Raw genomic sequence first — 23,216 nt, 5'->3', positions numbered from 1 at the left:
CACCTAATAGTGTGGTATTTTCAGGAAGATAATCCCAAAACCAAATAAGTGTATATTGGAGGCGTACCAAACCTATGTATCACATATGTTCATCAACACAAGAGTCCCGGGGGTAAATGTATCAAGCTGCGAGTTTCCGTCATGTTTGAACATGGAGATGTTGCCTATAACAACCAATCAGATTGTAGTTATCGTTTATTTAGTAAATTCTACAAAATGATAGCTAGAATCTGATTGGTTGCTGTAGGCAACATCTCCACTTTCAAACCCGACGTAAACTCGCAGCTTGATACATTTACCCCTGAATTGTTCCACTTAAACCGTGTATGTTTTCTTTAGCCATGTATTTGCTCAGTGTTTTGGGGGGAACATAGTGACGTCAACAGAGAGTCTACACAAATAATATTTTATGACAGTCTAATCAATGACTGTATGTGACCTGCAAGCCACAAGGAGGCACAGGGTACATACACCCGTCAATACATCTGTCTTTATGCAGTGTCCCACACCTTCAAAGAGCGAATTGTATTATGATCTCGTCAGTTGGTCGGCTCATGTTGGGAAGGTGTAATTGTCCGATGTCCTTATAAACCGGGGGTGGGAAACTTGATATATTGTCAGGTGTTTCACACACACAAAGTTGGACTCACATTGGCCCTGATTCACTAAGGAAAGTTAAGCAAAAAGTTGAGTAATACCCTTTCATACTGCCGCCCCGGCAATATCCCGGGTTTTTCAAGCCGGGTTTTTGCCGGGGCTCAGAGCGTCCAAGCTCAGAAACACCATTCATACTGCACCTCGGACCCGGGAATTTCCCGGGTTGACCCCATTCATACTGCACAAGTCTGTGCCCTGGCAATTTGTGGGAGTCATCACCAGAGCAGTTTTCATTGTCTGAAAAATGAAGACTGGATGCTGCTCTAGTGTTTAAATCCTGGCAGAATAACCTGAACTTTGCTACCTTTCACACAACTAGTATTTCCCAGACTTTGTACCTCTGTAATGTGGGATATCAGCTACATCAGACACCCAAATAAATACACAGCACTGCACTTTAATCAGGACAAGTAATCTTTAAAGGGAAATATACTCTATCTATTAGCATGATTTATATATATAAAAAAGTACAATAGTGATGGTATCTATATATCTCCAATCATGTCTACCCAATGGTATATTTATGTATGTAATAGCCATTAATAAAATTTCTGTAAACTGCCCTTCTTTTCATATACATTCTTTGTATTCTCCAGCTTTAAATCGTCCAGAGACAGGCAGACAGCCAATCATCTTGTTTTCTGTGCAACCCGGGATGAAAAACCCGGGTTGCACCATTCATAGTGCAGGCAACCCGGGTCCGACCCGGGAATTACCCCTCGATAAATCCCGGGTTGAAGACCCAGGTTTTTAGACCCGGGATTTTTGACTTGTATCATTCATACTGCACCAAGACCCGGGTCATTTGAGCTCGCCCCGGGAAAAACCCAGGATTTTGATGCAGTATGAATGGGGTATAAGTTTTCTTGCTTAAGTTTTCTGGACAAAACCATGTAACAATACAAGGGGTGCAAATTAGTTTATTATTTTGCACATAAGAAAAATACTGTCTGTTTTTTTCATGTAGCGCAGAAACACTCGATAGCTTTATTTTTACACTGACATTTAAAGTTAATCTAGGACATGCCCTACCCCAACTATAAATCTGTTCTCACATTTTATATTTACCTCCCCCTCCAATGCAACATGGTTTTGCCTTACTTGCTTACTTATGCTTAACTTTCCTTAATGAATCAGGCCCATTATCTTTGCAGAGAAGCATTAGATCACATTAAGAGATTAGGCCACTGTCAGAAAATCCTCATGTAGCCCAAATAGTTGGGTAACCGATGACTGTCTGTCAATTTGGTGAGAAGACACCACCAGTTTACTATCAAGATGGACAAGGTCAACAGATGTCCAGCACTGGTATAGAGCGTTATACAAATGTATTTGGATAATGTGCTAATCCAAGACCTCAGGGACTGGAAGTTTTGCAGCTGTTAAACTACATCTCCCAGCATGCATCAGCTTCCACTGCTCTATGAGAGCGAGTACAGGCAAGAACAACTCCAATTAGATTGATCCGTAAGACTAAATTGTATCTGCAAAAACGTATCTTTTTCCTTCCACATTCCAGGCAAAGTCCTGGCATACTGCTAAGTGAGCGCAGCTTCTCTCCCACCTAATTACATGATTGATTTCAGGTCATTCTCCGCAGAGGCAAACAGCAGAAAATTCTTGTTGTTCATGTCCTGCTTGTTGACTAGTGGTCTGTACAAATTCAAGAGATGATCAGCGGGTGCGTTGGGACCGCAGCAATTGAAAAGTGCAATAAATAGTTTTATCCAGCAGACAAATTCTGATGATAAAAACTTAAGCAGCGGATGGATACATGGCCTGACGTCCAGAACTCTAGTATACATGAAGAGGAGACAAAGCCTCTTATCATTTCACACGTTTCTGCATTGGATACATTTGTATCTTTGCAAGAACCCCGAAAACACCCAACTGTGCTTTAAACATTTAACCAGTCCTTTAAATGACTACCGCACTGCACTGCTAACGAGATGCTGGTTATAAGTGGGGTCCTTTAAGGAAAATATTTCTATCTGGGTTATGGTTTATCTTTCTGTGTTCCAGGGAGCCTGCACTCATCCTTATACACAATTATGTACTTGTTATACGTTAGAGGTGTGTAGAGAGATGGCCTTGGCTCCAAGCTCCCATTTCACACTGATTCCCTGCAGATGACGTTAACAAACTGTGAGAAGCCATTAGCAAGTCGTTACCCCACATCTCCGGCTGAGCAAACTTCCATTTATCAAACTATTTCCCCTTGGTGTTAAGTGGCTTTGGATTAAATAAGTTGGATGAATAGCTGAATTATATAATTATCTTACACATTATTTGGACTAGTCTGGTACAGGTGAACCCATCGCTTATTGCAATATTTTTAAGGCACAGACAGTCTTCATCATCATCTATTTATTTATATAGCGCCACTAATTCTGCAGCGATGTACAGAGAACTCACTCACATCAGTCTCTGCCCCATTGGAGCTTACAGTCTAACTTCAAAATTTAATAGCAGCCAATTAACCTACTAGTATGTTTTTGGAGTGTGGGAGGAAACTGGAGCACCCGGAGGAAACCCACGCAAACACCGGGAGAACATACAAACTCCACACAGATAAGGCTATGGTCAGGAATCAAACTCATGACCCCAGTGCTGTGAGGCAGAAGTGTTAACCATTAAGCCACCATGCTGCCCATGTACAGTCCATGGATCATCATCATCATCATCACCATTTATTTATATAGCACCACTGATTCCTCAGCGCTGTACAGAGAACTCACATCAGTCCCTGTCCCATTGGAGCTTACAGTCTAAATTCCCTAACATACACACACAGACAGACAGGCAGAGAGAGAGGGAGACTAGGGCCAATTTTGATAGCAGCCAATTAACCTACTAGTATGTTTTTGGAGTGTGAGAGGAAACCGGAGCACCCAGAGGAAACCCACGCAAACACGGGGAGAACATACAAACTCCACACAGATAAGGCCATGGTCGGGAATTGAACTCATGACCCCAGTGCTGTGAGGCAGAAGTGCTAACCACTGAGCCACCGTGATGGATTTCTGTCCTAATAACATATGTATACCGAGCATCAACTTGCAGCATAACTTCATCTTAGCTGTGTTATAGTATTAAAATATTTCTTTAAATCGCAAATTGATTTTATCATTTCAGTGTTTTATTCCCCTGGAGTAGCTATCACTATTTTGCAGATTGCAGTGTTGACGTTATATCTGGACTTGCTTCTAACCAGCTCTCCCCTTGTCTTCCAGCTGTACATCCAGACCACCACCCTTACTATCTCCATGAATCTTAGTGCCTCGGTGGCTCTGGGGATGCTCTATATGCCGAAGGTTTATATCATCATCTTCCACCCCGAGCTGAACGTGCAGAAACGCAAACGCAGTTTCAAGGCGGTGGTGACGGCGGCCACGATGTCATCGCGTCTGTCGCACAAACCCAGCGACCGGCCCAATGGGGAAGCCAAGACAGAGCTCTGCGAGAATGTGAATCCAAACAGTGAGTATTAAGTTTCATCTTTGACCCCCGTTCCCCCGTAAAGCTTGTACATGACAGACAACTGTTCTCTATTAAGAGCCGATCTCTGCAATTCATACGCTAAGGACACTTACAGAGTTTATTGCTTTGAATGGCGCAGAATATTTTTGCGTTCAAATTGAATATAACAAACTGTTTAGCAAACTAACCCATTCAGAGATCGGTCACAAGATAGCAATGGTCAGTTACTCAAAGGGTTTGTCCATAGCTGGAAGTAAGTGTATAGCAGCCTGTTCATATGGCTAAACTAGAGCTATATTGTAATCTGTGGAACTACTTTGTCTGCCAGACCAACGCGTTTCTCAGCTTTAGGTAACAGAGAGAAGGGCCCAGCAGGAAGCCCCTCCCCCAATTAGCTATATGTAGGAGAAACTTTAGTTTAAGAATAGCTGTCCTTACCCTTTATACACAATTTGATGCAATAAAGTCTACTTCATCTGCATATATGGCTCAAACCAGATTATTTTATAAGATGGAAACCTACAAAGGAAGCATTACATATTGTATCAATAATTGCAAATTGTATGTGGTATACGTCTTATGGATGATTGACATGTGCGTCATATAGCTATTGAGTAGACAACTTCACTGAGGTGAAGCCTCCAGATGGCGTTATATGTTTTGCCATCTATAAAGAGGTTTTTTTCTAGCAATAAATCTCACCCATAGCATTTGGACTTATCAATGCAGAAGAGAAGTCACGTCATGGAAACTTTTAATTATAGCACACTATGATGTAAGTTAATGTAAACGTTCAGCAAACAATATTTAGTGGAGGCAAATTTATTACTAAACTAGTGAGGCACAAGAACAGTAGTCCAGCCGTCTCACTTACCTAACGCACTGCGCTTAAATACGTCTACTCATGGTCCATCTGTGCAGGTCATTTGTGCAGTCAGTACAGGTTTGTTTTCATTGGTTTGATTTGCAAATGCCAAAAGTCAGCTGAAATACCTACTGCATGTCTACTCGCCTTCTATCACATTTACTGTAATGTTTGCTTTCAAAAATTCTGCTCATATTTCATTTAGCGAGGACATCGCGCAGGAAAGTGAAGGTTCAGTTGTGCTGTTTTTTATTATAAGTGTCACAATTTGTTATTTTGTCATTAAAAATCGATTGGTGGTGACGAAACCCGCAAACCAGACACCCCCTGCCCTTCATTCTGATAAAATATAGAGTGCATTCAGAACGACAGTGTAAACACAAGCGCAATGTGCGTGAAAATCTACAGATTCCATCCCCGCCGGGTTTGCAGTACAGCGCTCTCTAACTGACCCCCAGTGGGTACAGTAGTCTGGAGTGGAACCTATTACAGAGTAAAATTGATAAGAGAAGCCATATAGAGTATAATATATTTGTACTTCTACACTGAGATAAAGTGGGAAATGGAGACCTGCATCTCAAATTATGCTCAGCTGTGCATCAACAAGGCAATGCATGCGGGGGAGGTGATACTTAGCATGTTCTGATGGAGGAGCTGAATAAATCAGGACATTCCTAGCTAAATACCGGCTAGGCCTCACATTGTGCCCATCAGCAAAATCAATGAGATTCAGGGGGTGGAGAAAGCACATATTTAGATATTGCAGATCAATGTAATATATACATTTAAATGTGCAATAGTGACATCTATAATATAGAAGATCTCAAAGTTCCCTCACGCTCAAATGCATTAATCAAATGCATACATAAAGCTGCAAAAAAGATAAAAGAAAAAAGAAGTTGATGTTTATAATTAGTGGTGGTCCCAAAGTGCTGCTAGCCAGGACTTTGGTGTGATGTTATCACTATTGTCCAGGGGCAAACGCAGGATTTGTAGAGGGGGGTTTCCACACCACGCCACCAGTGGGCGTGACCAGCATGCATGGGGGCGAGGCTATAATATTGGACAGTGCTTGGCTGCTCTCCAACTCTTCCTATCCCTATAATATACATGGGCAATGCTGCGTGCACTACTGTTAGGTGCACGCAGCTCTCCCTTTTCAAGCAGAACTGTGTGAAGTGAGAGCAGGGTCCAGCCACCTCAATTATACAGTGCCCCAGGCTTGGAGGGGGGTTTCCAGGCACTAGGAAACCCCCTCGGTTTGCCTATGTTGTCTACTCTCCTGGAACAGCCGGGAGACTCACAAGCTTCAGGAAATCCTTGCAGAGTCCTGGGAGAGTAGACTACCCTCTCAAATCCCGCCTCTCCTCTTGTAAAGAGGACGGGGCTGTGATATAGTCCCGCTAGAGTGGTAGGATCAGTGATGACACAAATTGTGCGCCAATATTTTTGATTATCTTGTTGACTTTCCTTTCATCTGTCATGCTTTTTTTATCACTCTAAAAACGAGTGGCTTTATAGGAATTTGGGGAAATATTTATTTAGCTTTTTAATCTATTTCTAAGGGATCTATTTATAAGGGGTGAAGAGCCAAAATGCCGGTTAAAAAAACGCTGGCAAAAGGCTCTCTGACCACTTTTTGCCATTTAAGAAAGGGTTAAATCAGAGATTTCTCTGCCTTAACCCCATCAACAGAGCTTATCGCAGCACAGTGACGCCCTCTCAGGATGGAGTTACTTGTATATTACAATGGGATCCAGCTGGAACCTCTCCGGCTCCAGCCTATCCAGTGATAGCGCTATGCGCACAGCACTTCCTCCATTCGCCAGCGGCGTAGGCTGCCGGTGAATAGCCAAAAATCTTTGTGGAGGAAGAGGGTCTTTGTAAGAGTCTCCGGCATAGTATATTGCAGCCGTCTTTCACTATACCTTCCTGCTATTATTATTCCCACAGTGTATTAATAAATAGACCCATACATTTCCAGGAAACGCGGAATAACTCCACACTGTCTCCACGTTATTAAAGCTTTGTAATTGGATCATTCATTACCTTTCATTTTCTTCCCTTGTATCCTGTACACACTTTATAAACGTATTTCTACCAACATAAAGAAGGGTTATTTCACCAGTTTTATAACACAAGAGACAAATTGATGGGTGGATTGATCTATATCAAGTTTCAATTTCTGCCTGTTATTCAGCCAGCTCTTGTACCCTAGCAGCATTCAGCCCCTCGCTGCGTGATACACTTGCCGTACACACAACACGTTTCGCAGGACATGAAAAGCACAGTGGGGGAGGCAGGCTGGAGCGTGACCGGCGTACTGTAGGAAAGACGAGTGCTTGACATTGCTTAGGCCGGGGGGCCGACCTGTGCACACAGGATTGTGGTTGTCTATAGATACAGAGCTCCTCGATGCTGTGCAGATTCTTGATATGATACAAATTGCTCAGACAGCATGAGTAAATTACATAACGACATCTGAAAGCTATACAAGAGCAGCAAGCTGGACGGGGTCGGATCAATAGAGGCGAACAGCCGCCTTGGTACAATTAGAAAACACGGAGACAGTAAAGTGTTAACGCAAGATCCCACCACTATAAATAGAAGGTGTGAGGTCATTTCAGTTCTGATTCCATCGTTATCTGTCCTAGTTTTTAAATAGGCCGTTTTGTTCCCATTTTCTGCTCTCTCTGCCGAAGCTCTTCCTCCTTTGGGAGTGAAATTCTCATCAAACTCGGCAGCTGATGGCTTTAATAACGTTCTCCTGAGTGTTGATACCTCCTCTTAACAAGGATAAAACCACTGTACTGCCTTTCATGTTTCCTGTGGAGTCTTAGGTGCTGTGTCCTCTGGTTTACAGCTTGTGGAACACAGTGACATCTAAAGTCGATAAAAGGGTACAGCTTACAGAGACGTAAGTATCCGGAAAATTGCTGTCTGTTAGCTGGGTGCAGGCTAGAAGCCGAGAGGTAAATGGTTCATAAAGGCACCAGCTCATTAGTAGTCTCTGCACTAACATCTTATGTACAGACAGGGCTGCAGAAAACAGTGGTGCTGCTAAATTAAATGGCTCCAAATCCTGCAGGTTTTAGGAATCTGGAGCCGGTAGGTTTAACAGCGGGCGAAACAGTAGAAGAATTGGAAGGAAACTGATCTCATGATACTCTCCTGTGAACCTTTTTGACATGGAGTCATTTAAACATACTTAGTGGAAGCAGCCACTGTTTTGTGACTTGAGCCAATATTTAAATATTCAAATATCCAGCGACCACCCAAGCTGCTTCCAGACAGATGCCTGATTGCAGCGTTTGTTCCAAAGAACTCTTGTCGGTGGTGAGCCAATTTTTTTTAGTGATTCAAAAGGTAGCGCTCCAATTCAGCTGGTAATTGCTTATTGAAAGCGGTTCCATTTTCCCCAGAATCATTACGTTGATCTTATTTTATAGTTCAATTCAATGAGGTCTGTATAAGAACTTTATTTTTATGTTATTTTTTTTTTATATCACACAGTAATGGTCTGCAGGGGATCGCTGATTTGTATTGGAGGATGAGTGGAATCCCAGGGCAGGATGGGAAGGTTGGGAGAATTTGCAAAGAGGGATTATGACTTATGGACATAAAAAGGCAGATAAAGTTACCAATGGAAGGAGGCACTAGTAGAGACTTGTCCAGGTGTTGTGAAACTACAAGTCCCAGCATACCCTTCCAGCAATAAGCTGGTATATATTGGCAAAGCATGCTGGGACTTGTAGTTTCACAACACCTGGAGTGTCACAGGTCAGCCAACACTAGACTAGTCAGACAGGCCAGTGTCTATAAACAGGACACAGACAATACAAATGATATCAGGCAAGATGGAAACACTATCAAATGTTTGAGAAAGAACCTACCACCAAAATCATTATTTTTTGCATGTATAAAACACAAAGTGCTAACTGCTCGTGAGAGGCGGGATAGCTCAAAATGCATGTGCTATAATTGCCCTCAGTTGCTACAAGAAACAATAAATTAAAAAAATATTTAATGTGGAATAAACCCTACCCCCCCCCCCCCCCCATTGCCCCCAGTAACGGGTAAGTGCTACTTCGCATCAGTCACGGTCTTCTAGGACCTCTACTTTGTTTGGGCCACTGCACCAAGAGATGCTTGGTCCAATACAAAGTAGCAGTGGGCCCCTCCTGTTACAACTGGCCACTGGGTACCAGGGGGAACAAAACTTGTGCCCCTTTTATGATTATAATAGTTAATAGTGTCCCCTTTATGATTTCTATAAATAATAGTGACACCTGATTTTAATTAATAGGGGATAAACCACATACAATTTAAGGGTTTTGAAGCCAACCCCCAACGTGGCGATTTGACCTTTCATCCTCCAAAACTCTGGATAGTATAAAAAAAAAATGGGACAACGACTTGGAGGGCAAAATCGACGGCAACGTGCAAGGGTTTCAAAACTGCTACACAAAGTGAATCTTTGATGAATTTGCCCCCTAGACTTTTCAGCTTCATTACAGAGAAATGCAAACAGATGTGACATCACCATTCTTTGTGGAACATCATATATTAAATATGATTTCTATTTGCTATGAACTTGTTTCAATGTTTCTTCCACTAAACCATCACGAAATGCAACGTGATTTGTATAACTATGTATAAAAACCCTTCCTAGACCCCCGTGTCTGTGTTCAGATGGCTGTACATAGCCAGACAACTGGGGTTAGGACCGTATTAGATTATCCCAACTGTAGACACAAAGTCTGCTTGTTCATCTAATGAAGATTTAATGCAAAGTGAGCCGTCCTCCCACGGGGGCACAAGACATGTCTGTGAACCTGTCACACTCCCCAATGTCCTGTGACATATGACAGTGTGAGCGGACAGTCCCCGAAGGATGGCGAGGAGTGAAGTGGCATCTTGTGAGGTCAGCGGCTTCCTCCCACAGCTGGGTTAACATCGCAGGAGCTCATTAGAGGGTAACTGCTGAGTGGGGCTTTACGGCTGATGTTGACTTGATCATATATCAGTTAATAAAATGCCATTTCCAGGCTGGATTGGCAGGGCTCAAAGAAGAGCTGACTCAGGCACTTATATATACTTTGCAAAATTACATCCTACATATATATATATATATATATATATATATATATGAAACACATTGTACATTTATTTCAAGAAATTGAACCTGCTGGTTGTTTATCTTGTGGGTTACTTTGTATCCTTCTGGAGCAAGATGCTGTGTGTATCATTTCCTCTAGTGGATCATTGTTCTGTGTCCTGTATAGCGGAGAATGTTGTTTTTCTGTCTTAAGTATGACACGAGTGTGTCTTGTCTACTAGTAGAGCGCTGTACTACAACGTGTCCACTGGCTCACTATAATCCTGTGTCTTGTCCTCTAATGGAGAATGTAGTTGTCTGTTTTGTCTAATATGATTATGTGTATCTGACTTCTTTCAGTGGAGACTATTGTAGTATCTTCCCTCTAGTAGAGCACAGTGCTGTGTTTTATCCTCTGCTTCAGTATAATGTGGCTTCTTGTCCTCCAGTAGAGCATGGTGTCGCGTGTTGTCTTCTAGTAGAGCATGGTATTGTGTCTTGTCCTCTAGTAGAGCATGGTGTTGTGTCTTGTCCTCTAGTAGAGCATGGTGTCGCGTGTTGTCTTCTAGTAGAGCATGGTGTTGTGTCTTGTCCTCTAATGGAGAATGTAGTTGTCTGTTTTGTCTAATATGATTATGTGTATCTGACTTCTTTCAGTGGAGACTATTGTAGTATCTTCCCTCTAGTAGAGCACAGTGCTGTGTTTTATCCTCTGCTTCAGTATAATGTCGCGTCTTGTCCTCCAGTAGAGCATGGTGTCGCGTGTTGTCTTCTAGTAGAGCATGGTGTTGTGTCTTGTCCTCTAGTAGAGCATGGTGTTGTGTCTTGTCCTCTAGTAGAGCATGGTGTTGTGTCTTGTCCTCTAGTAGAGCATGGTGTCACATCTTGTCCTCTAGTAGAGCATGGTGTCACGTCTTGTCCTCTAGTAGAGCATGGTGTCACGCCTTGTCCTCCATTAGAGCATGGTGTTGTGTCTTGTCCTCTAGTAGAGCATGGTGTCACGTCTTGTCCTCTAGTAGAGCATGGTGTCGCGTGTTGTCTTCTAGTAGAGCATGGTGTTGTGTCTTGTCCTCTAGTAGAGCATGGTGTCACGTCTTGTCCTCTAGTAGAGCATGGTGTTGTGTCTTGTCCTCTAGTAGAGCATGGTGTCACGTCTTGTCTTTTAGTAAAGCATGGTGTCACGCCTTGTCCTTTAGTAGAGCATGGTGTCACATCTTGTCCTCTAGTAAAGCATGGTGTTGCGTCTTGTCCTCTAGTAGAGCATGGTGTCACATCTTGTCCTCTAGTAGAGCATGGTGTCACCTCTTGTCCTCTAATAGAGCATGGTGTCTCATCTTGTCATCTAGTAGAGCATGGTGTCCCGTCTTGTCATCTAGTAGAGCATGGTGTTGCGTCTTGTCCTCTAGTAGAGCATGGTGTCACATCTTGTCCTTTAGTAGAGCATGGTGTCTCATCTTGTCCTCTAGTAGAGCATGGTGTCACATCTTGTCCTCTAGTAGAGCATGGTGTCTCATCTTGTCATCTAGTAGAGCATGGTGTCACGTCTTGTCCTCTAGTAGAGCATGGTATCTCATCTTGTCATCTAGTAGAGCTTGGTGTTGCGTCTTGTCCTCTAGTAAAGCATTGTACAGTGTCTTATCGTCTGTCCTTTGCTCTCTAGTTGATCGTGGTGTTGTGTCTTATCCTCCAATTGATCATGGTCCTGTTTTTGTTCTCTACTCGGTGTGGTCCTGTGCTCCATCATTTTACAGATCATAATGCTGTGTTCTGTCCTGTAACGGATCACAATGTTGTGTAATGGATCATGGTGTTGTCTGTCTTGCTCTCTAGTGAAACTTATTGAGCAGCCTTCCGATATGGATGGTACACTCGTTGGACAAGGTGTTGGGGAGACTGACTCTGCAATGCCCCTGTATATGCACATGCATATGATAAAAAGCTAATCACAGTCAGAGGTTTTCCACCAACAGATTACTGAGAGCGCTGTCGGCACCGAGCGGATCAAATGCAAACATGAAATAAATAAATAAAACTAAGACAGCAGAAATATTAATAAGTGATGTGTGTGTTTCTGTGATCAGCGCCCGCTATGTCTGGCTGTAAATAAAAAATGTGTGGTTTCCATGACTATGCCCCGCGCGTGATGGAAAACCTGTCTGCAAAGAAGAGGAGGAGTTGGGAGATTTGGAAAGAGGGTCCGTGAGAGGTCAGACAGTGTTGGGTCCTGATTACTGGTGACCTGCAAGTGACAGGTCCTCACACATACAGGGACAAGGTGACATTGATGCTGTTGTACGTCCGCAGCTGCAATCTCTCCAAACAAGCGGACTAATGAGGAGCCGTGCATAGGAGGAAGATCAATACTTATTGAGCCTCTAGTCCTGATATCAAAACGTATAGTGTATATATAAATTAGATGTATAAAAGTCACAAAGTTGCACTTACCAATTATTTCTTCTTTGATTTAAAAGTAGGCAAACTCCTATTATGAAGAATATAACAGCTGTCAGTCATTGTAAGATATAATAATATAATATAGAGGGCTCTGGGCTGAGTGACTCTGTGTTGGCTTTTTAGATCTGACCGTTCCTGGGTGAATTGTGGCTTAAAGTAGAGTCCCCCAAAGGAGGATAATAATGTGTTCTGATGTTTTGCCACAAAACAACTGAACCCCCTTATTTAGCCCCCCCATTCCTCTATCTAGTGGTTCATTGCTACTCCTGGTAGCTTCACCATTTCTTGGTAGGAGATATTAAGGCCGTGGTGTTTGACTTCACAGAGATTGGGTTTCAAATGCAAGAAGAGCTGAGACATTTTAGAGATTCAGTCAATGAGAATGGGAGGTGTGACGTTAAGATGGCACCTGATTGGCCATGCCTCCTGTCCAATAGTATGCAGGATTCACTTCCTCATTCCAGTCACACTAAATTGAAGAGTTTACCTCGTCCTCATTGAAGGACCCAAAGTTCTCTTCTCTACAGCTTGGCAAATCAGGGAGGTTTATGATCAAGTTACAATTTATTATCCTGAGTGTGCCCCAGTTTTGCCCACGGAAGTGCTAGACGGGAGGAGGCTTCTACATATAGAGGGAAAATGGAGAAACCCCGTCGTGCTGTCACTTCTTCATTTCATAACACATTTCTGACATCCGCTGTGATATTTGGAAGTATTTTGTACCTCTTAATCTTGTGTTGAGATACAAATATGTTTAAGGTACTGTAATACCAATTACAATATGCTGTGACAATCACATTTACATATATTGTAACATGGTGGCGTTATTATTTTAGTTTGACAATTTCCATTGTGGAGAACACAAAAGCAATCTAACATTAACATAAGCGTGAGGGTCCATACACAGTTTTAATTTTGTTATGCAAATGTAATGAATTCATTGAAGCACTTTTCAGACGTGAACAAACATTTGATATTAAAGGGAAGAGATACGGTGATAGCAGAGAGATGAAGGTGAGAGAGAAGAAGAAATAACAAGGGGGGGGGGGATAAGGTGATTTATGCTTCTCCCTTGTTCCACGGTTTAGTTAGGAGCTAGCAAAAGAACGCCATTAATGTACTTATGTATCAGGTACTTTCATTGTTATTATATTATCATCGCTGATTTTTAAGGCGCCGCAGTGCTGAACAGTGAAGAAAACTGGACATACATAACATAGGGACATACAAGGTAGACAAAATAAATACAGACATGAAAACAAAGGGTATGGAGGAACCTGCTCAATAGAGAGCTTACATTCTAAGGGGAAGAGGGCACAGCTGAAACAAGAGGAGCAGATGTGGCTCAGACTGGAGATAGGGACAGTTGTGAGGGTGTATTAGTGCAGGTAGAATTGGTTGGAGTAGAGTAGATGTGAGGGTCCATTAGTGTGGATAGTATTGGTGGGAGTAGGGTATATGTGAGGGTCCATTAGTGTGAGTAGTATTGGTGGGAGTAGAGTAGATGTGAGGGTCCATTAGTGTGGGTAGTATTGGTTGGAGTAGGGTATATGTGAGGGTCCATTAGTGTGGGTAGTATTGGTGGGAGTAGAGTAGATGTGAGGGTCCATTAGTGTGGGTAGTATTGGTGGGAGTAGAGTAGATGTGAGGGTCCATTAGTGTGGGTAGTATTGGTGGGAGTAGGGTATATGTGAGGGTCCATTAGTGTGGGTAGTATTGGTGGGAGTAGAGTAGATGTGAGGGTCCATTAGTGTGGGTAGTATTGGTGGGAGTAGAGTAGATGTGAGGGTCCATTAGTGTGGGTAGTATTGGTGGGAGTAGGGTAGATGTGAGGGTCCATTAGTGTGGATAGTATTGGTGGGAGTAGGGTATATGTGAGGGTCCATTAGTGTGAGTAGTATTGGTGGGAGTAGAGTAGATGTGAGGGTCCATTAGTGTGGATAGTATTGGTGGGAGTAGGGTATATGTGAGGGTCCATTAGTGTGAGTAGTATTGGTGGGAGTAGAGTAGATGTGAGGGTCCATTAGTGTGGGTAGTATTGGTTGGAGTAGGGTATATGTGAGGGTCCATTAGTGTGGGTAGTATTGGTGGGAGTAGAGTAGATGTGAGGGTCCATTAGTGTGGGTAGTATTGGTGGGAGTAGAGTAGATGTGAGGGTCCATTAGTGTGGGTAGTATTGGTGGGAGTAGGGTATATGTGAGGGTCCATTAGTGTGGGTAGTATTGGTGGGAGTAGAGTAGATGTGAGGGTCCATTAGTGTGGGTAGTATTGGTGGGAGTAGGGTAGATGTGAGGGTCCATTAGTGTGGATAGTATTGGTGGGAGTAGGGTATATGTGAGGGTCCATTAGTGTGGGTAGTATTGGTGGGAGTAGAGTAGATGTGAGGGTCCATTAGTGTGGGTAGTATTGGTGGGAGTAGGGTAGATGTGAGGGTCCATTAGTGTGGATAGTATTGGTGGGAGTAGGGTATATGTGAGGGTCCATTAGTGTGAGTAGTATTGGTGGGAGTAGAGTAGATGTGAGGGTCCATTAGTGTGGATAGTATTGGTGGGAGTAGGGTATATGTGAGGGTCCATTAGTGTGAGTAGTATTGGTGGGAGTAGGGTATATGTGAGGGTCCATTAGTGTGAGTAGTATTGGTGGGAGTAGAGTAGATGGGAGGGTCCATTAGTGCGGGTAGTATTGGTGGGAGTAGGGTAGATGGGAGGGTACATTAGTGCGGGTAGTATTGGTGGGAGTAGGGTAGATGGGAGGGTACATTAGTGCGGGTAGTATTGGTGGGAGTAGGGTATATGGGAGGGTCCTTTAGTGTGAGTAGTATGGGTGGGAGTAGAGTAGATGGGAGGGTCCATTAGTGCAGGTAGTATTGGTGGGAGTAGGGTAGATTGCAGGGTCTAATAGTGCGGGTAGTATTGGTCGGAATAGGGTAGATTCGAGGGTCCATTAGTGTGGGTAATATTGGTGGGAGTAGGGTATATGTGAGGGTCCATTAGTGCGGGTAGTATTGGTGGGAGTAGGGTAGATGGGAGGGTCCATTAATGTGGGTAGTATTGGTTGGAGTAGGGTAGATGGGAGGGTCCATTAATGTGGGTAGTATTGGTGGGAGTAGGGTAGATGTAAGGGGCCATTAGTGCGGGTAGTATTGGTGGGTGTAGGGTAGATGGGAGGGTACATTAGTGTGGGAATTATTGGTGGGAGTAGGGTATATGTAAGGGGCCATTAGTGCGGGTAGTATTGGTGGGAGTAGGGTAGATGGGAGGGTACATTAATGTGGGTAGTATTGGTGGGAGTAGGGTAGATGTAAGGGGCCATTAGTGCGGGTAGTATTGATGGGAGTAGGGTAGATGGGAGGGTACATTAATGTGGGTAGTATTGGTGGGAGTAGGGTAGATGTAAGGGGCCATTAGTGCGGGTAGTATTGGTGGGAGTAGGGTAGATGGGAGGGGCCATTAGTACGGGTATTATTGGTGGGAGTAGGGTAGATGGGAGGGTACATTAGTGTGGGAATTATTGGTTAAGCCCTTGTAAAGAGGTTTACAGAGAGCTTTATAAGATTTGGATTCTGACTGGGCATAATAGATAATTCAATAATTGGGTAGTGGTGGATAGAGGGCAAGAGGGAGAGTATTTTGAGATGACATTTGAGATGTATGAATAGTGGTGTTGTTGAGGACTTTGTAGGTGAGTAAATTTGGATTTTATTCTAGAGGACATCCAGTGTGTCTTCCCCTGAGGCTCGCCCTCCCTCCATAGAGACAATCCACCTAATGTTATTTTTCGTCTCTGTAATGGAAGGCTCTCCTTTCTTCCATGGTTTAACAATGTAACACAGGGTAGCCAGGCAGATGCTCTGAAGTTTTGTAATAGAGAATAACGTATCTTTGAAAAGATAAAATGATATAATCTTGATCCCCTTTAGACAACTGAATGTTTTTGTACAGGTTATGCCAGGGGTTCCATGCAAAGGGTGAAGAGGAAGGAACAAAGTGGGCAAATTTGCCAGTTTTGGAGACTCTTCCAAAGTCATAATGGGTCTAATAAAATCCTGAAGAATCTTTATTCAGGGATATAGTCAGAGGCCTATCAATAGCCTTAGTAGCCAAGGTGGCTGTTACAGGGCCCGGAGACTAACAATGCTATGCCCATCCATGTATATTAGCCTAGGGCATTTGCTCTGTGTTGTCCTGTACATAGTGGGCAGTATGAGAGGACACACAAGTGGTGCCAACAGCACTCGCACAACCAATCCGTGTTGGTGTGTCAGGAACAGAGCATTTGCTGCCTGTTACGTGCAGGAAAACCACACTTAAGCGCTAGCTGCCTGGGCCAATAAACTTGGCTGTGCACAGCACGGTGGCTCAGTGGTTAGCACTTATGCATCACAGCACTGGGGTCATGAGTTTGATTCCCGACCATGGCCTTATCTGTGTGGAGTTTGTATGTTCTCCCCGTGTTTGCGTGGGTTTCCTCCAGGTGCTCTGGTTTCCTCCCACACTCCAAAAACATACTGGTAGGTTAATTGGCTGCTATCAAATTGCCCTTAGTCTCTCTCGGTCTGGGTGTATGTTAGGGGATTTAGATTGTAAGCTCCAATGGGGCAGGGACTGATGTGAGTGAGTGCGGCGCTGCGGAATTAGTGGCGCTATATAAATAAACGGATGATGATAACGATGATTAGCCTACTCACAGAGGTATTTTTGTGTGAGGGAGGGGAAGAGGGGATGGTGCCCCTTTGGAATATAGCTGTGGGTAGGCTCAATCTTAGTTATGCCCCTCGTCAGAAACTTAGATCATCCACTTGACATTCTCAAAAACTCTCAAGACCAGGAACCATAAAGGAAGTTTTGTGCTCTTGGGCCAAATTAATTCTATTTAGGATTCTACAGATATCATCCGTTGTATCTGCGGAAGGCACAAGGCCAACTTGGCCAGGATGTGTAAGAGTTCCAATACTTGATTTATCCTTAATGCCCAGACTATCGCCATCATTTTTACATCTACATTAATTAAAGAGATGGATCAGTAATTGCTGAAGACTGTTGCATCTTTGCCTGGTTCAGGAAGATGAGGGAGATGAGTCTGAATCTAAACTGTAATAATCCGCAGTAAAACCATCAGATCCGTGTGTCCGGTGCTTTCAAAGAAGAGGAAACCGGATCAATCTGGGAGTTTATATTTCTATAGAAAAGAAGTAATGACTGAGGCAGTGTTATTATAGGAAGAAAAGAATTCTGAAAAACCTTCCAAATTATGTACTATTATTATTATAATTATTATTATTAGAACATTTATTTTTACAGCAGCATTATACTCCACGGCGCTTTTCAGTTGAGATTAGTAAGAAAATAAAACTTGGTATAAACAAACAAGCCAGTCTGCAATGGGGAAAAAGTGCTGAGTGGGGCTACGTGATCCCGTCACACAGCAATGCTGATTAGGGGGTCAGGGGGCTTCTTGTAGGGCTGACACTACTATTAGGAGAATTCGGGCAGTTACAAGATTTCAGGGGTGCCCACAACACCGACTGAGTAACATTGTGTCACTCAATTAGTGTTTTCTTCTTTCCTGGCGCCCCCGTGCTGAGTTCCTGCTGCCCTGGAGGTTTACATTAAACACACCCCCATTCCTTATTGGATGGGGAGGTAGGGGTGTGTTTATTATTTAAATGAACCTGTGCATACCCTGCATGCCTTTTACCTGCCCTAGTGATGCAGCCTCAGTTGCTGGAGTATTGAAGGGAACAAGTATATATGGGGGCAGCACAGTATATATTGTGGGCAGCACAGTGGCGTAGTGGTTAGCACGTCTGCCTCACAGCACTGGGGTCATGATTTCGATTCCCAACCATGCCCTTATCTGTGTGGAGTTTGTATGTTCTCCCTGTGTTTGCGTGGGTTTCCTCCGGGTGCTCCGGTTTCCTCCCACACTCCAAAAAATATACTGGTAGGTTAATTGGCTGCAATCAAAAAATTGACCCTAGTCTCTCCCTCTCTGTCTGTATGTGTGTGAGTGTGTGTCTATAGTAGGAAATTTAGACTGTAAGCTCCAATGGGGCAGGGACTGATGTGAATGAGTTCTCTGTACAGCGCTGCGGAATTAGTGGCGCTATATAAATAAATGATGATGATGATGATGAAGTATATATTTCATGGGAACTGTGTAGGTGGCTGGTCATCTACACAGGGGGTATGTCATACCGCCACTTCTCCTACTGCTACATTGTATCACTATCACATTCCAGTCACTTCTCCTACTGCTACACTGTAACACTATCACATTCCAGTCACTTCTCCTACTGCTACACTGTAACACTATCACATTCCAGTCACTTCTCCTACTGCTACATTGTAACACTCACATTCCAGTCACTTCTCCTACTGCTACATTGTATCACTATCACATTCCAGTCACTTCTCCTACTGCTACATTCTATCACTATCACATTCCAGTCACTTCTCCTACTGCTACATTGTAACACTATCACATTCCAGTCACTTCTCCTACTGCTACACTGTAACACTATCACATTCCAGTCACTTCTCCTTATCACATTCCAGTCACTTCTCCTACTGCTACATTGTAACACTATCACATTCCAGTCACTTCTCCTACTGCTACACTGTAACACTATCACATTCCAGTCACTTTTCCTACTGCTACATTCTATCACTATCACATTCCAGTCACTTCTCCTACTGCTACATTGTATCACTATCACATTCCAGTCACTTCTCCTACTGCTACACTGTAACACTATCACATTCCAGTCACTTCTCCTACTGCTACATTGTAACACTATCACATTCCAGTCACTTCTCCTACTGCTACATTGTAACACTATCACATTCCAGTCACTTCTCCTACTGCTACATTGTATCACTATCACATTCCAGTCACTTCTCATACTGCTACACTGTAACACTATCACATTCCAGTCACTTCTCCTACTGCTACATTCTATCACTATCACATTCCAGTCACTTCTCCTACTGCTACATTGTATCACTATCACATTCCAGTCACTTCTCCTACTGCTACACTGTAACACTATCACATTCCAGTCACTTCTCCTACTGCTACACTGTAACACTATCACATTCCAGTCACTTCTCCTACTGCTACATTGTATCACTATCACATTCCAGTCACTTCTCCTACTGCTACACTATAACACTATCACATTCCAATCACTTACACTTTCCATACCGCTACTTCTAAATTTCCACTTCGACCACTGAACCATGTAGAATAGGGTAAAGGAGATAAGATGGTGGTTCGGGAATTTGTAGCTTGCCTATAGAGATGAGTTTTCAGGGAACACTGCAAGGTCTGAAGGCCGGTTATATGAAGGAGGGAATTCCACAGAGTGGAATCCTGTCACTGGGAATGGGATCAGGCGATGGGTGGGGATGAGAGGCACAGATCTTGGGCAGTACGGAGGGGTCAAGTTGGGGAATATGAGACAAGAGAAGAGATCTATGTTGGGTAGGCTTGATATAGCAACAGAAGTATTATATACTGGGTAATATTATGGGTATTAATGCAAATATAGGCACGTGCTGTCACAGAACCACAATTAGCTTTGTAGGTTCATAAATGACCATTCAGGTGAATTGTATAGGTGAGAAGTGAGCAGAAATTGGAGGAACATATTCTTTAAAAAAGTGGTAAATTCACTTCATATCCAGGAGGACATGGCATTTTATTTATAGAATATGGAGTTAATTTACCTCTTGTTTATTTTATTGCCCTATGACATACCTCCCAATGGTCCCCATTTTAGAAGGACATCCCCAGTTGCATAAGGAAAATGGGTGGAGCTTAACAGAAAAGTGGGTGGAGTTTGCATACATTTGCCCCTTTGTGGGTGGAGTTTGGGTGGTACAAGGTGGGGCTCATTTGTTCCGCTTTCGGGATTCTAAATGTTGGGAGGTATGCTATGATACAGCGCGACTCTTCTGTATTCTATGAATTGGCTGCAATTTTACCCAGAAGACGTCTTCTGTCATATCCCAGTGATACGCTCCCTGCACCAATTTGTTCTGCATTACATGGAAATGAAAATAAACAGCTTTTTCTGGTGATGCAAATACCTGGCTGAAAGGCACAGAAAGAAGCCAGAAAAAGCATTGCAGTTAGTAAAAGTTGCTTAACGACGTGTACAAAAAACATCTAGGGCCCGATCCATTAAGGAAAGCAAATAAAAGGAGTAAATTTACATGGAAAAAAAATGTAGTACAGCTTGTAGTAATTTTTTGGCTGGTGAGCGGCAGTAGGTATCATTGTGTATACCGCAACGATACAAAATGTGCTGCCGCCGGTATTTACCAAGACAGGGCTGGCGATCCCCCCGTTCCTAAAATAACTAATGTCCGTGAAAAGAGAAAGAAACCCTTTTTTGGGGTCACAACCTGAGATAGCGTTAGTTCTTCACAGCTAACGGTACACAGCTTTTCACCGCTTGTTAAATGGGGTCAGAAGTCTTTAACATGGAAGTCTATGGGGGTTGCTGCAGTGATCAATGTAGAATAGATTAAGGAAGGAGAAAATTCTGTCTTTCCTGGTTTAACCCTTTAAAAATTTGAAAGAAAAGATGTGACGGCCAATCTGCAGAGGAAACGGACGATTTCTCCGGATTTCTGGCTTATCACAGTTTAATAAATAGACCCCTTGACTTATTCCCATGGTGAAGCCTGAAGACCGTGAGTCAACGATGGCGACAAGCATCAGCGTGACAGCCCCTCCTCCTGCACCCTCAGTATCGCTCGTTCACGCCAACGTTCAGCTAGACAGGTCTGAGTTAATGAAAAAGAAATGAGTGACTGAGATTACTGTGACACTTTTAAAAAAGTCAAGTGGAGAACACATGAGCTTAGACCTCGTGGGGGGGTGAAGGAAGCCGGATTTAAATTAAGGACGAGTTTTAACCTATCGCGTATTTGCCCGGCCTGAAGGACAAGGGGGAGCTAAGAGTATATTAGCTTAGGGCGGCCTGATCCATTAATCAGCTCATGATAGATTCATAACAACGTCAGTTTGGAAATAAAGGAATCTTAGGCCACGCCCCTTATCTGCACACCCGTTCCTCCCAAATCACGCCCTTCGATAGCAAAACCTTCCTTAAATTGCACCCAAATTTGCACTGTTGGGGTGGGGGTTACTCTGGCTTAGTGAGATTGTTGTTTGCAGTATAATTAATGCAGGTAGTCCAGATGCCCAATTCACAATGATTTCTTCATGAATATTATTTTGAACTTGCTTATAATTTTACATAGCTATTTTTATAGTGAGATGTGTTTTATTTTACGTGGTACTTTGATGTTTTCCAAGGTTTATTTCTGCTCTATAGCTTTAACCAGAACAGTATCTATTTCCCCCCTTTACTGTGTCCATATGAGATTGCACAGCTTACTGAATGCATTGCTTTGTTACAGGCTAAATGTTTATCCAAGAGGGAGGAAGCTACTAAGGACACAACCAAACCACTGTTAAAATGAATGCAATCGATTTTATCATTAAAATTCATGACCTTGATTGATAAATCCCTTTAACTGGTGTAAAATTGGAGATCATTAATATTTTATTAATACATGCTCTGTATTTTGCACTTAAATTTACATTTGTATCACTTACATTTTAATATTATGTCTTTATAATTGCTTGTATTCTGGCGCTGCCGTCTTAATGGTAATAAATGTAAAGCCGTCCTCTTCACAGAGCTAGCACGTCACTCTGTCATAGTTTTCGGTGTGTATATATAAGCTCTCCCTTCTAACTAAATATTATAGCGTTTAAAAACTGAGTTTATCGAGGCCGGTGAAAAGAATCCCCTGCAGGGTTACACAGAACAGCAGATTCTCAATGCAGCTCTTTAGTGTGGAATTCCCATTATATTAAACATTTAACCTATTCATTTCTAGATGACTTGATTTAGAGAAAATGTTGGTCTTGACATAAAAGTGACCCGTATGGATACATGTAGAACAGCCCGAACCATTTTTCGCATTTCATGATGTCACAATTTTTTAACATTTTTTTTTAAATGTTCAGGACTATCACCCAAATGTCCAAATTTATAGAGCTACATAAAGAAACAGGTAAACAGACATTTTCAGCTGGTATGAAAAGTGAGTTGTACAGTTAATATCTTGGTGCTGTAATGTTTCTGAGTTTATAAGCATCTTGCTTATTTAAGTATTAAAGGAAAAGCGAAAGTTTACCCATTGTTAAAATATATCTTGTATTACACCTTATATATTTTGTGACACCGGGCACCTCATCATCTTCCTGCAGTTATTTCATGAGCCGTACTGTTAAATATGAAAGGGCAGAGAGGGGGTAAATACATATGTAATCAGCTAATTAAACTATATATCTGCAGCACTGATAACGGGGTCTGAGCAGGAGAGGGAGAAACTAGGGGAGTAAAGAGAAGAGTGACATAAACGGCTGGAGACTGAAGGGAGAGAGAGGAGAGATAAAGATGAGACATAAATGGAGACAGATTGGTGTTAAGATAGAAAATAAAAGTTACGGTACACCAGGGCTGCAACCATTGTTATTGACGATTCACACACTTTTCATGTCCGCACAGGGCTCCCTCGCATGCAACCCCCTGCGCACCACCTCCGCACGATTCCACCCCGCGCACCACCTCCGTAC

The 23,216-nt window shown here is 42.9% G+C and overlaps 1 protein-coding gene across 1 annotated transcript in view; it reads left to right on the top strand.

Annotated features, from left to right (window-relative positions):
* The window catches only part of GRM7 (glutamate metabotropic receptor 7), a 272,407-nt gene that overhangs the window by 236,270 nt on the left and 12,921 nt on the right, over positions 1-23,216 (top strand). Inside the window, exon 9 of the mRNA XM_075183745.1 lies at positions 3,891-4,137. Coding sequence (XP_075039846.1) covers positions 3,891-4,137 — 247 coding nt within the window. The remainder of the gene's footprint in view (positions 1-3,890; positions 4,138-23,216) is intronic.

The sequence above is a fragment of the Mixophyes fleayi genome, chromosome 8 (assembly GCF_038048845.1).
Source record: "Mixophyes fleayi isolate aMixFle1 chromosome 8, aMixFle1.hap1, whole genome shotgun sequence".
Classification (NCBI taxonomy): domain Eukaryota; kingdom Metazoa; phylum Chordata; class Amphibia; order Anura; family Limnodynastidae; genus Mixophyes; species Mixophyes fleayi.
The sequence above is the reverse complement of the archived record's forward strand: the minus strand, read 5'-3'. Positions and strand labels throughout refer to the sequence as shown.